The following is a 14,922-nucleotide window of genomic DNA, read 5'->3' as shown; positions in this document are numbered from 1 at the left end:
TTTAAGTGAAGGATGAGGTGGTGGGTATTATTGGAGGGGTACATTTAAAGTTTAAACAAAAACAAAGAGAGGTCTATGGCCATAAATGGCGGTGTCATCACTAGACATAAAAATTCGCACCAGCTTACGTTTGTTAATCTACCGTATGTGTTGCTGGAACTGCCCTCTGCATCTCTAATTTGATTGTTCTAAACAGGGCGATAGGCTGAAAAGAAGAGGAGAGAGAGAGAGTTTTGCCATCACAAAAACACCCACCACACCAGTCCTCTATCAGAAAGTGTTGGGAGAGGAAGAGGAAGGGCCCCTCAAACTGAGCAGTAATCGGGCAATGACCATGCTGTCTTACCCGTTCGTGCTCTCCTTCGCACTGCTGCTGTCAGTGCCCGTCGTCTTCCTGGTGGTCGCCCAGCGGGTGCTCCCCACCAAACCGCCTCCGATCGTCATCACGCTGCCGGACGAGCTCGAGGACCTCGCCCTCTTCCAGCGCGCCACGGCCGTGACGGCCTCGTCCGCATCAGCATCGGCCGGGACCCACCGCCGGCGGCAGCAGCTCACGGGGGAGACCCAGCCGAAGATCGCCTTCCTCTTCCTCACCAACTCCGACCTGCATTTCGCCCCTCTGTGGGAGCTCTTCTTCCAGGGGAACCAGCAGCTCTACAACATCTACGTCCACGCCGACCCTTCCCGCCCTCTCAACCCTCCCGGCGGCGTCTTCCAGGGCCGATTCATTCCGGCGAAGCGGACGGACCGCTCCTCACCGACGCTCATCTCTGCCGCCCGCCGCCTCCTCGCCACCGCCCTCGTCGACGATGAATCCAACGCGTTCTTCGCCCTCGTCTCCCAGTACTGCATCCCCCTCCATTCCTTCCGCTTCATCTACCACTCCCTCTTCTCCTCACCTACCAATCGGTACCAGAGCTTCATCGAGATCCTGGACAACGAGCCTGGACTGTGGGCGAGGTACAATGCGAGGGGGGCCGACGTGATGCTGCCGGAGGTGCCCTTCTCGAGCTTCAGGGTGGGCTCGCAATTCTTCATCCTGTCGAGGGAGCACGCGCTGCTGGTGATCAAGGACCGGCGGCTCTGGCGCAAGTTCCGGTTGTCTTGCCTGAGGGTGGACTCATGCTACCCGGAGGAGCACTACTTCCCCACGCTACTCAGTATGGAGGACCCCTCCGGATACCGACCCTTCACCCTCACCCGCGTCAATTGGACGGGCAGCACGGACGGACACCCCCACACCTACCGCGTCGACGAGATCCGGCCCTTCCTCATCCGGCGGCTCCGCGCCTCCAACTCCGGCTTCCCCTACTTCTTCGCCCGCAAGTTCTCCCCTGATTGCCTCCACCCGCTGCTCAAGCTCGCGGATCCTTTCATCTTCCGGGATGAGCCACAGGATGATGATGATGGGAACAAACTTCTCTCTTTCATAACCCATCAATCCTGAATTCAAGTGGATGGGTCAATTGGTGGTAGTGGTGATTCCCACGATAAGGAATTCTGGTAGACTGGCTGACTGCATTTCGTCGTCATCGCGGACGGATTGTTGTGTGATGCCCCTTTTACGTTTTTTTTCTGTTCCTTCTTTCTTTTTTGGTTGTTATGCAGGATTTAGATTGTGGATAGATGTATGTTCACTTGGTTCTATCCAACCCACCTCTACCTTTACCCTCCTCCTCATCCTCCTCGTCTCCTCCTCTTCTGTGCGTCTGCACTTGCTTGCTTGGTAGGGAAGGAACGATTACTCCCACTCTACGTCTGTTTTGCTAATATTGATACTATCAATGTGTGTGTTGAGTGAGTGGCTCACTTCTATGTAAATCTATGTTGTATAATGCTATAAAATACTTGTTTCCTTTTGCTGAACATGTTGGGGATTTACCAGAGGAAGAGTAGAAACAGGTGTTGTATTAATTTGTTTCCTTTTTGTCTCTTTGGTTGAGATTTATCTCAGTAACCCTATTGGATTTGATTGTGCCAAACTGTAAGGACGTTCATTGACAGGAATGCTATATGCAACGATGCTGATCATGATCTCCCCAGAATCCATTTCTGGCGTCTCGCTCTAGTCATTGTGGAAGACAAACGAAGAAGGAAAGGGAAGGCAGGAAATCCACACAGGAGCCATTCCTTTGTACGTTCATTGACCAGTTTTACTTTTTTTGAAAGGCAAGCTGGGGTTAGGCAGACACCTACCAGATATCTCTTAAGCCCCATGTGGCAGAAAGATTCGAACCTGGGCTTCAGCTTGTCAGAGGACCCCGCTTACCACATGGGATACCACCTCGGTGGTGACCAGGCGTTTACTAAGTATGAGTAAATAATGCAAATCTAGGCTGGATCGCCCGAGTCCTAAATAAATTGCTGCTCCAAGTTTGGGTTGGAGTAAGGGTGGTCCCGGTTGCTGTGCATCGTTAAGGTGTCGATGAAATGTAAATAGATTAAGGCCCTGTTTGGAAACTAGTAGCTGGGATAGGAAGTGGGAACTGTCAAATCCTGAATTTGGCAGCTACCACCTGGAGGTGGTAGTTGTGGATTCCATTCTTTAGTGCAAATACAAAGGTGAGAGGACCTCACTTGCATCAACACCAATCCTAGCTATCAGTTTCCAAACGACTACCACAATAAGGTAGTTTGACCCAATTCAGTAACTCCTGTCTCAACTCCTAGTTTTCAAACAGAACCTTTGTAAATTCAAAAATGAAAGGACCTCGCTTCCCATCCCAAATGCACAAACACCAATCCCAGCTACCGGTTTCTAAATGACCACCACAAGGTAGTTTCGCTAAAATGCATCAACTCCTATCCCAACTCCTAGTTTCCAAACAGTGCCTAATCGGCGATCGCATGGCCTTTTGTGACCATGGTGATTCCAACAGCGAAAGAGCAAAGCTTCAGACGAGTTGCGCAGGCAGGCGAGAAACCTTCACTGAGAACTGGGTCACTTAATGGGGATTGAGGTTTACAACCACCCTGTCTTATATGCCCCAACAGTGTAAAAGTTTCAGACACCCAAGCAGTGGCTAACCCACATTAGAGTGAGCACATGTGTGTGGAGAGTGAGAGAGAGAGGGTGGGTTTAGGGGTCCACAACACTTGGATTAGGGTGTGCACTGCCCACCCTGACCCAAACTCCTTTATTGGCATTGGCTCGGCTCCATATGTAGCTCTGCCCCTGCACCACTCACCCAAGTTCCAGTGGGGTTCGATCTAGCATCTGAAATGAAACTGATACTGTTGACCGGATCGGAAATTGATCGGTTGGTGACGCACCAATAACTGTTTGGGAGGTGCTTGCTTGCCTTAGGAGGCGAGTACTTGTTGTCTTAAGCTACCCTTCATCAGGTAGGGGTCACTTGTGAATGTCACCGTTCAAGGGTTTCACCCAGTCAGTATCGGTGCATCATGAATCGGCTAATTTTTAATAAATATAAAAAAATAACTTAAATTTAAATTTTTTTAATATTATTTTAATAGCTGTCACATCCCAATCGATACGTAATATTTTTTAATTATTTTTTTGGCCTATTCAGAACAATTCACTTCAATTCGTTTGCCAAACGATACGGGTCTGATTCCGATGCTGACAACATTGGTTTTTCTCTTGAATTATCCAAAAAAAAAACAAAACGTAAGGCGCCAAGTCCTTGTCTTGGTATAGGAATGACAAAGAAAGGTGGTATGGTCGAGATTGTTGACAATCACAAACTCAGCTAACTTTCTGGCATTAGATCATGACTTGCGGCAAAAAGCCGTTGGAAATGAGATGGGCTGGACGGTTAGGCCGAGATGGACTTGGACGGGTTAGGTCGCATTATCATCACCGTGGTTTTCCGGTTCCACCCCCATCCCCCAAGCTTGCCTTTAAAAAAAAAAGATGTTTTTCTTTTTTTCATGATGCTCCGTGTCTCGTGAGTGAGACAAATCCATCCTTTTGCCCTATTTGAAAATGCAATTTACCAAATTCATCCCTTGTTAAAAAAAATTACAAAAAATATGCCCATGTTTTGATATAATTATAAAAACATGCTTTAAGTTTTGAAAATTTACAAAATACATGCTTGGTTAGTGAAATTATTCTCAAACATAAGGATGGGGCGAGGGCAAGGGTGGGGGACAAGGTCTTCATCCCCGTCCCATCTCAAATATATTGTCTGTATTTCTTACGAATGGGTTCATTAAAAGGAGGAGAGGCTGATCTATCGGCCCGTCTAGAGGATCGAGTTGTCACGTTGAAGCGACACAAGGAGCCTTGATAGGAGGTTGAAAGGGTCAATCAGGGTGACCAAAAGGAGAATTGAAGAAGCCGAAAGGATCATTTTAAGCTTTAGGGTTAGAAATTTAGTATTAAGAATATATTTATATACGAGTTATATATAATTTTATTAAATAATTAAAGGTATTTTAGTCATTTTATTAATGAATATCAAGCATGGGGGCAAGGCAGGGCAAGTGAAAGTATAAGTTTATCCCCGCCTTCATCCCTGCACAGGTTTTTATTTTCACCTTCATCTTTGGTCCATTCCTTGTTTCATGTCGTCAATCCCCACCCCCCATCTCTACTCAAACACCCCCGTCTCTTTCAAGCCAAAGTGGTTTACCATGGTTACTCTTGAAAAAAATATGTTATTACCATTTTTTCATTTTAACTCCGGTTGTGTATAAATGTTTAGTTATACATTGCCGGTCCCAAGCCCGAATAAAGGAGGAGGGTTGCGGTAGGCCAGTAACAGCCAGCATAAAAACTTAGTCATATCCTATGAATATGAACCAATATGAGAATTTTGTTGGGGCGTTCTCTACTGAGCGACGCGCTATATTATATAGGCCCGGAGGCAGTGTTAAATGGGCAAGGGTTGATAGGTCGTCACCCAGAAGCGACACGTCACACTGGCGCCCGGGTGTGGTGTCAAATAGGCAAGGGTTTCTTCACTTTATTGGACGGGTGGGGGTAAAGAAGATAGTTCAAGACCATAAAATTAGGTTAGCTATTTGGAGCATAGGGTCTTTAACTGGTAAGTTGGTAGAGTTAATAGATGTTATGTGTAGGAGAAAGATGTATATTTTATGTCTACAAGAGACCAAATGGGTAGGTGAGAAAGCAAAAGTGATAGAACCTTGGGGATATAAGATTTGGTATACAGGAATAAATAGGAATAGGAATGGAGTAAGGATTGTTATTAGTCGTGAGTTTATAGATAATGTAGTTGAGGTCCGTAGGAAGGGTGATAGGATTTTACTTATTAAATTAGTATTAGGTACGAATATTATTAATATTATTAGTGTTTATGCACCTCAAGTAGGTTTAGATGATTCCATTAAGCGTCAATTTTGGGAAGATTTAGATGAAGTAGTACAAGGGATATCTTATGGAAAAAAGCTTTTCATTGGCGGTGTCCTTAATGAACATTTAGGCATTAGTAGGGATGGATTTGAGAGTATCCATGGAGGCTATGGTATAGGAGAAAGAAACGAAAGTGAAGAAAGAATTTTAGATTTTGGTTTGTCCTATGATATGATCTTAGCAAACACTTGGTTTAGGAAGATGGAGTCTCATCTAGTAACATTTAAAAGTGGGGTTAATACGAGTCAGATAAAATTTTTCCTACTTAGAAAGAGAGATAGGGGTTGTCGCATCGATTGTAAGGTTATACCGGGAGAAAGTGTAGCTACACAACATAGAGTCTTAATTTTAGATCTTAGAATTAGAAAATGCCGCAAAAGAGATAGACATAGGATAGATCCTAGAATTAAGTGGTGGGCACTGAAAGGAGCTAAACAAGGAATATTTGTAGAGCAGGTAGTTAAGGAAGCTGATTGGTGTCTCAAGGAGGATTTGTAATCAATGTGAAATAAGATAGCGGGTGGCATGAGAAAGGTGGCTAAGGAGGTATTGGGTGAGTCTAAAGGTGGTACACCGCTAGATAAGGATACATCATGGTGGAACGAGGATGTCAAATTAGCTATTAAGGTTAAAAGCGAGTATTATAGAAATCTAAGTAAGAGTCCTGATAATGAGAATTTTGAGAAGTATATGATAACAAAGAAGGAAGCTAAAAAAGTAGTTCGAAACACGATGGATAAGGTATATATGGAGGTTTATGACAAGTTGTATACCAAAGAGGGCGAGAAGGATATTTATAGGCTTAGAAAGATGAGAGATAGAAAATCGAGGGATTTGGGTATGGTTAGATGTATCAAAGATGAAACGCAAAGGGTTTTAGTCAAAGATGAGCAGATTAAGGAGAGATGAAAAGATTATTTTGATAAGCTATTTAATACAAGTCATGCTCAGGATCTTGGAGACATCTCCATTCGTTTTCATGAGATGAATCGTGACTTCATGCGTAAGATTCAAAAGAAAGAAATTGCAGAGGCTTTGAAGAAAATGAAATCAAGAAGGGCAGTTGGCCCAGATGGTATACCTATCCAGGCTTGAAAATGCTTGGGTGAGAAAGGTTTAGAATGGTTGACAAATCTTTTTAATAAGATTTGGCAGACAAATAAGATGCCTAATGAGTGGAGGAAGAGTACTTTGGTGCCTCTATATAAGAATAAGGGTGATATACAAGATTACACAAACTATCGTGATATAAAACTCATGAGTCATACTATGAAACTTTGGGAGAGGGTGATTGAGTATAGGTTGAGGAAGGTTGTCATGATATCGGAGAATCAATTTGGTTTTATGCTTGAAAGATCAACTATGGAAGCTATACATCTTCTTAGACAACTTATTGAGAGATATAGAGAGAGGAACAAAGATTTGCATATGGTTTTTATTGATTTGGAGAAGGCATACGATAAAGTACCTAGGGATGTTCTCTGGTGGACAATGATGAAAAAAGGTGTTTCTCTCAAGTACATTAGTATAATTAAAGATATGTACGAAGGAGTAGTAACCAATGTCCGCACTTGTGGAGGGATGACAACCAATTTTCCTATAACGGTTGGGTTACATCAAGGATCTGTATTAAGCCCTTTCCTATTTGCTATAGTGATGGATGAGCTTACGAGATCAATTCAAGAAAATGTGATGTGGTGTATGTTGTTTTCTGATGATATTGTTTTGATTGATGAGTCTAGAGCTTGGGTTAATGCTAAGTTAGAATTATGGAGACAGACATTGGAAGCAAGAGGTTTTGAGTTGAGTAAGAGTAAGACAAAATATATGGAATGTCGGTTTAGTAAGCAACGAAGCAGTGATGGAAGTGTAGTGAAGCTTGGTGAGCAAGAAATACCGATGGATGACTGTTTCAAATATTTGGGATCTATCATTCAAAAGTATGGAGAAATTGATGGAGATGTAAATCATAGGATAAAGGTTGGGTGGATGAAATGGAAAAATGCAACTGTAGTGTTGTGTGATCGTAGAATGCCATTGCGGTTGAAGGGAAAGTTTTATAGGATGACAATCAGGCCCGCTTTACTATATGGTACGAAATGTTAGGCTTCCAAGAGACATCATATTCAAAAAATGAGTGTAGCTGAGATGTGTATGCTTAGATGGATGTGTGGAAATACAATAAAAGATAAGATTCGAAACAAGGAGATACATAAGAAGGTAGGCGTTGCATCCATTGAAAATAAGATAAGAGGGAATCGTTTACGGTGGTTTGGACATATTCAACGAAGGCCTAATGATGCTCCAGTTAGAAGGATGGAGAAATGGGAAAATATATTAGTTAAAAGAGGTCGGGGTAGGCCTAAGAAGACTTGGATGAAGATGATAGGAAAGGATATGAATGCTTTGAACCTCACCGAGGACATGGCATTGGATAGAAATGATTAGAGGAGAAGGATTCATGTGGAAGACCCAGAATGATTTTCTTTTTTGGTTCATATCGCCAACCCCAATTGTTTTGGGATGAAGGCGTAGTTGTTGTTGTTGTTGTTGTATGAAAACCACAAATCTCACATTTGTTGCTTCTTCCATGCCCGCCACCTAAGCAACGACAACTTGTTCGTGTTGGCTAGTTACACTTGCCAGAATGTCATTCGACGAGCTTTGGATCGTTATGATTCTCACAACATGGTGAGTTTAGAACTGAAGAAGCTGAAAGGATAGTTTTAAGCTTTAAGGTTAGAAATTTAGTATTAAGAATATATTTATATAGGAGTTACATGTAATTTTATTAAATAATTAAAAGTATTTTAGTGATTTTATTAATGAAGATCAGGGACTGGACTAGTCAGGGCAGAAGAAAGTGTACGTCTGTCTCCGCCTCCATATTAGCACGGATTTTTATTTTCACCTTCATTTTCGATTCATTCTTTGTTTCATGTCCTCCATCCCTACCCCCATCCCTACTTAAGTACCGGTCTCTTTCAAGCCATAGTGGTTTACCATGGATACCCTTAAAAAATTACCTTATTACCCCTTTTCCATTTTGTGAAAACCACAAATCTCACATTTGTTGCTTCTTTCATGCCCACCATCTAAGCAACAACAAATTATTCTAGCCGGCCAGTTACACTTGGCGACATGTCATCCAGCGAGCTTTGGGTAATTATGATTCTCACATCACGATGAGTTTCCACTACTAGCCCCCCCCCCCCCCCCTCTCTCACACACACAAATCCCTCTTTCCTCTTTTTTCTTCTCTTGTGCATAAGTGATGATGGTCACAAACAACAGAAAGAAAAAAAGGGAGATGAGAGATGATGATGGTGATAAAGAAAGCAAATGATGCTAATAATGGTTATGAGTGATAACAACAAGGGGAGGGGGGCACTCACTAGGGATGCACACCAGCCAAGTTTGAGCTGAGCTTGGGCTGTTGAATTCGGCTCGGTTCAAAATCACTTTGTACAATCTTGGCTCGAGCTTAGAGTCGTGCTTGTAAGGCATTGTCCGAACTTGGCTCAGTTTCGAGCTCAAGCCGAGCTAAGCTTAAACAAGATTTATTTTAAAAAAAATTTGTGGATGAGGGATTTAATCCCCCAACCTCCTTAACATTAACCAAGAGACTTACCATTAAGCTAAAACATGTCTTTTGATTATTATTACTAAAAAAAATCAATACATACTAAAAATTCCCAGTGAAAAAGGGTTCTTAATTTTTTTGCAAAGATATTATGTATATGGTATTTGCAATGAACCAAGCCTTATCGAGCATGTTGAACCTCAACAAGCTCAATAGGTCATTCAAACTCGGCTCGATAGCTCGTCCGAGCTTCATACATTGATTTAAGCTCAGCTCATTTATGAAATAGATGACCCCTAGCCGAGCTTTAACCAAAGTGAGTTGAGCCTGAGCCAGCTCGGTTCAGTGTGCATCCCGAACACTCATCCATGGTGAACAGAAATAAATGAGGGTGATGTCAGGTGATCAAATGAGGAATCTATACGATTTATGGTAAGAAGATGTAGAGGTAAACAAGAAGGGCTGATGAATAGCCGTCCATATCATAAGCAAAAACCACCATCATTTTATGGATATCTGATCAACAAAATGGCCGAGGAGTGCTAGGGAGACAGAGGGAAAGCAAGGAAGAACAAAAGACGAGTGAAAATTCGAAAATAGGAGCCATTTTCTGGGACTTTCATAATGAATTTCTGAAAAACTAGCAATCTCCTCTTTTCTTCTAAACTTCATTCCAAGCCTCATAACAAAGATCTTCTTTACCTTGACTCGTACCAAATCATAAAAACTCATGACAACTTTTTAGCCCGCAGGTGGGGTTTGAGAATAAAGATTTTCAACCTCAAGAAAATTTTGTTCTTAAATCATAACAAGCAAACCCCTGGATTTTTCAAAGAGAGAGAAAACCATAGGCGAAACTGGCTGAAGATCATAAAAAATGCAGAGGGTAGGGGTGATAATATAATTTTGACAAGATTAATCATGGTAGACCACCCTGATTTGAAATAAGAGGGTGTTTGAGAATAATTTCACTACTAGGCATTATTTTATAAATTATCAAAAACTTAATCCTGTTTTTGTATAGTTGTTTGAAATCATTTGTTGGAAATGTAGTTGAAAAGCTGAAATTAATAATAAAAGGGCATTGGAAGATTATCGAAATAAGCACCGTGTGAGAATTGATGTATTTGGCAACTACCACCTCATTTAGGCTAAAACTGAAAATGAAAATTTTGTACGGATTTTTAAATTCTTCCAAACAAGAGAGACTTTTTCATTAAGGATTTTTCTAAAAAGTACACTTTTTGATAGAAAACATTCCTCCATGGAGGATGAAAGAATGTTTTCTACCAAAAAAAATTTTATTTTTACACTCCTCACCACCGCCTACAACACCCTGCTCCTCTCTCTCATTTTTTTCACATTTTCCCACTATGTTTTTCTTATTTTTATACAAACAAGCGAAAAACTTTTTTTTGGAAAACTTCTCATATAAAAAACTCTCATAAGCATAACTTTCTTTTCTTATGAGAGTTTTTCTCGCTTTTAAACATGCTCTGAAGCTGTCAAATACCACCCAAGTTTCCTACAGGCGTCCATCACAAATGACTTTGGCACTAGGATCTCCCCACTTGGCACTAGCTACCTTGGATGCATATTTTCAAATAGGTCTTAAGTTGCCATTGACAAGCAACAAGCAATATATATATATATATATATATGGGTAAACTTAAAAAAAATTGTCAAAGTCATTTCAGAGGTTTTCAAACCCATCCCTAGCTTTAAACAACCCAAAACTTGCACATATACATATAAAAGGAAAAGACACAAAGTCAGTTGTGCCAAAATTTATTCGTCATCGGTCGAAAGTGGCGTGTGTGTGTGTGCATTGTGGTGGGACCTATGGTGACACACATGTTGCTAAGTGGAAAGTTTATGCCTTGCTTATGACATGCATCAACGACACGAGGCAACACAACATTGCTCTTGAGCAAGCTCAACAAGCAAGCATTAGTGTGCGCTATATCTCAAGTGCGTCTGCTCAGCTCCATGTTCCTTGCCATAGGGGTCTCTCTGGCCACCTGCGGCCATGTGCCATGCTTCAAGGGTGATATGCCACTCGCAACCCATCTTAACTTCATGTCTATAAATAGAAGTCTTCAATGCGAAATTTATATGTCACGGTCGAGTATTCTCCTACACAATCATATGTAAGGAACACCTTTGTGAAGTCAGAACATAGAAAGAAGTTATTTTGTCTAGAGGTGTCATGCCGATGCTTACGCAGACCCGCTCAAACTTTGGGGCTGCGTATCTTTATGCACATTGAGAATCTCTGAACCAAGATCAAAATCTCGCTGACACGTTCATATATAGGGAAGACTTTGGTGCGGCCATTTCAACAAAATATGAAGTCTACATTCAGAAACATAATTGGGGATACAAGTGTTGTATTGTTCTCAATGGATATTAAGGTTCCTCCTACTGGTGGGGAGTTAGAGGTCATAATACCTATATAGGGGACATTCCTTTTTACTTGCATTGGTGCACCACTGTGCGGTGTGGAGTTGGCAACTCTTATATCTCATGAGTAGCACATTAGAGTGCATGGGGTTACTCACGAATATGCAAATTCTTCATGGGCATCTCATGCATGCGTGAGACTCGCTCTTGTCATCCAACCACACACTCTTATGAGGGGCTTGACGAGTACATGTCAAGCAATTGTGATTCTTATTGATTAGGGAGTTTCACTATGTCATACTAACAAGTGACTTAGGATGGGGTCAAAAGATCTTCTTTATTGTAGTGAGGGTTTCCCGTGGGGCGTGCATTACGCAAAGCCCGCAAGTTTCAAAACACAATATGTCCCTCGTTCGGTGCATCTCAAAAACTTGATGCTCACTCCAATGTTTGTGATGTTTATTTGGACACGTAGCTTGCTATGTGGCCATCAATTAGTTGTGCGCTCATCACAGGGAAGCGACACACTCATCCCTTGTTGGCTTGGATGCTCATACGCCACAAACTTTGGCATCGCCTCACTTTTGATCCATTCAACATTATTGCTTAAAATAATTCTGTTGTACTAAGCATGTATGAGACACATACTGTCTCGAATTCATTTTTATTAGGCTTACGTAGCTCCTCGACTCTAAGGCAAGTTGCATGCCGCACAACCCAACTAACCCTCCCTCTTAGCGCGAGATAGGAAGTGGTGGTACCTTGGTTTTTTAATCCATTTTTGAAAGCGTAGAACCTTGTGGATGGTTCTCCAAAGCTTGGTGCACAGATGAATGTTCAAAATCAAGACCAAATTGCCTAAGCTCTTCAAGTACACGTGACCGTGTACGAGGTGCCACTTGCATGTGTGCTAGTGTGCAACCACACCTAGACTAGGAATTTAAAGGCTTACAAGGCTTGGGAGGGGGGGGGTCATCTAGATTATGCTAGAAGTTACAAGCTCAATATCAATTTTAATGAAATAAACAAGAAAAGTAGCACTAATCTGTTGTTGTTGGTAAGATGTATATATGCACACGGTTGTAGCCTATGGCAAACACATAGACTAAATGCATAGGTTGCACAGAATGCAAGCAATAGTGTGCTCTGCGGTTGCAGGGAACACACTCTATTGGACAACTATGTTGTTGTGAAGGATGCACAGGCTGTCTCACTGCATCTGTATATTGCATGTCAGGCGTGACTCAAGTAATGTTGTTGCAGAAGATGTGTGTGTATGTTGCAGTGAGTCCGCATGGCAAGGAAGGACTGCGGTGCATGCGGCAAATGATGCACTGCAATGCACTGCGATGGATGAAACACTATGGTAGGTGTGGTGCTGCGGTGTGTGATCAAGGATGTGGCGCTGTAGTGCACAACAACTGAAGTGCTGCTGCGAAGCGTGGTGTTGTATGATGAGGCACAGTCGGAGCACATCGGAAGGCGTGTGCAATTTGTGCTCAATCTTGCGTTGTTGCAGGAGGCGACAAGGCTACGGTTGTAATGGAACCTTACAAATACACACCAGATCGGGTTTGACACCGGTCTGGTTCAATAATGCTGGGAGAGGAGGTTCTTGCTGTAGTAGTTCAGCTTGATCCTCGGACCTGTGGTGAACTGGACCCGCCAACGAATATGTTCTTCCACATTCAATTCTGCATACATGTGAAGAGGAAGGCTGAAAACCTCCCTTCACTAGGCAACAAGGTAGGCTACCACACGGGCAAAAAACCTCCCTTGGCTTTGCGATAATTGTGAAAAGTCTCACAACCAAACACCAGATGGAGATCAATTCAGAACGAGTGCCAAAGAATTCAGTCCAAAGCAAGCATGCAACACACAATAAGAATGCATGAGCAGTGAATGTGTGAACCAAAGGAAATGATCAAAGGTCTGTAAAGAATCAAGTATTCACCATTTCTGCGGTAGAGCACTGCACTCTTGACATCTTTAGAGCTTTGTTGATGCTTGGAGAAACCACAATGGATTGCACGTTGAAGTTATGTTGTGGACAATGAACTTAGCCGATACACTCCATCTTCGTCGGTTGTGTGATATGCAAGCCAAGGCGATTGCTTGGCGATGCTCTATCCAAATCAATCAACCTTAAGTTGACTGAACTGGCCCAGGGATTTGGTTCACCAAATGCCCTATATCTCACAAGGAGATTCTAAGCCTAAAGGCACAAGAGAAAAACTCTCAACAAGATTCAATTGCAATTTCAAAAGTTCAATAATGCGTATAAAATCAAAGTGACACCTATTTATAGGCTACAAGGCTACATAAACCCGCCAAAATGAATACCGCTCAAGCTGTTAGAAAGACACCCAGTTTCCAACCAATTTTACTGCCCAAGCCCAAGTGGTCCCTCCATTGACGCACCCATGAACTAAACTTGGTCAACTGATGTGGCTTGGCAGTTGCATTGCCCTACTGTCATGCCATGTCACTGCCCACTTGGTGTTGCGCTAACTCACCCGGTAACCCTGTCACTCACCCGCATGGCTACGCTTGACTAATGTGTCTGTCCACAAGGTTCTCATCAGTTCACCACTACTCTGCTCAACCTTTGTCCTCAAAGGTATGGTGTGGAAATTGATTAAAGAATTCTTCCTCCTCTATCCATGAGATAGTGATCTCGCCTTTCTTGTCTCATTCTACTTTAAGCCTTCTTACCCGCTGATTTTCTTTCTTCTGGACCATACTTTGAATGATTCTAATGGGTTATAGTCCTTCTTTCAAAGGCAAAATCTGTTGGGGTGGTTCACCACTATGTGGTTTTAGTTTTGATACATGAAACACCGGATGTATTTTTGAACTTTTAGGTAGTTTCAATCGATAAGTTGCCTTCCCAATTCGAGGTTCAATTTGAAAAGGTCCATAGTAACATGGTGCTAACTTGGAATTGGATTGTGAATGCATGCTCGTTTGTTTGTGAGCCCACATTTTCTTTAACCATACCCAATCATTCACTTCAAGATCGTGGTCTTTTCTACCTCTATTGAATTGAACTTGCATTCTCTCTTGAGCTTGTGAATATTATTTTTTAGTACCTTTGGAATTTCATCCCTACTTCTCAAAGCATAGTCAATTTTCACAAGTTGAGAACTTTCGTGTTAGTAGATAATTGGACTTGGAGGTAGATATCCATAGAGGGCTTCGAAATAAGTCATTTCTATAGATGAATGATGACTTGTATTGTATGAATATTCGTCTCATGAAAGGTAGTTGGTCCAACTACTAGGTTTGGCACTTGCGAAACACCTTAGGTAAGTTTCTATAGACCGATTGACAACTTCGGTTTCACCATCCGTTTGTGGGTGATAGGCGGAACTGTATTGTATTTTAGTGCCACTCAATCAGAAATATTCTTTTCAAAAGACACTTAGAAAGATAAAATCCCTATCACAAATTATGGTTTTAGGTAAATCGTGTAACTTTCCGACATGGTCTTGAAAACTTTAGACAACTTGCTTGGTAGTATAATTCTTTGGTAAAGGCATAAAATGATCATATTTTGAGAGTCTATCAAGTACTACATAAATGACTTTCA

The 14,922-nt window shown here is 42.0% G+C and overlaps 1 protein-coding gene across 1 annotated transcript; it reads left to right on the top strand.

Moving 5' to 3' along the window:
• Window positions 1-217: 217 nt before the first annotated feature.
• Window positions 218-1,908, top strand: LOC149827561 (glycosyltransferase BC10-like). Its single transcript, XM_090019494.1, has one exon. It carries the CDS (start codon window positions 329-331, stop codon window positions 1,445-1,447), a length of 1,119 nt encoding a protein of 372 aa, XP_089875620.1. The 5' UTR covers window positions 218-328; the 3' UTR covers window positions 1,448-1,908.
• The last annotated feature ends 13,014 nt before the right edge of the window (window positions 1,909-14,922 follow it).

The sequence above is a fragment of the Nuphar pumila genome, chromosome 10 (assembly GCF_984573655.1).
Source record: "Nuphar pumila chromosome 10, dmNupPumi1.hap1.1, whole genome shotgun sequence".
In the NCBI taxonomy this organism is placed as follows: Eukaryota; Viridiplantae; Streptophyta; class Magnoliopsida; order Nymphaeales; family Nymphaeaceae; genus Nuphar; species Nuphar pumila.
The sequence above is the reverse complement of the archived record's forward strand: the minus strand, read 5'-3'. Positions and strand labels throughout refer to the sequence as shown.

What these genes read in the sequence shown, in the direction of transcription:
- LOC149827561 (XM_090019494.1), top strand. Translation starts at nt 329, where the DNA reads ATGACCATGCTGTCTTACCCGTTCGTGCTCTCCTTCGCACTGCTGCTG.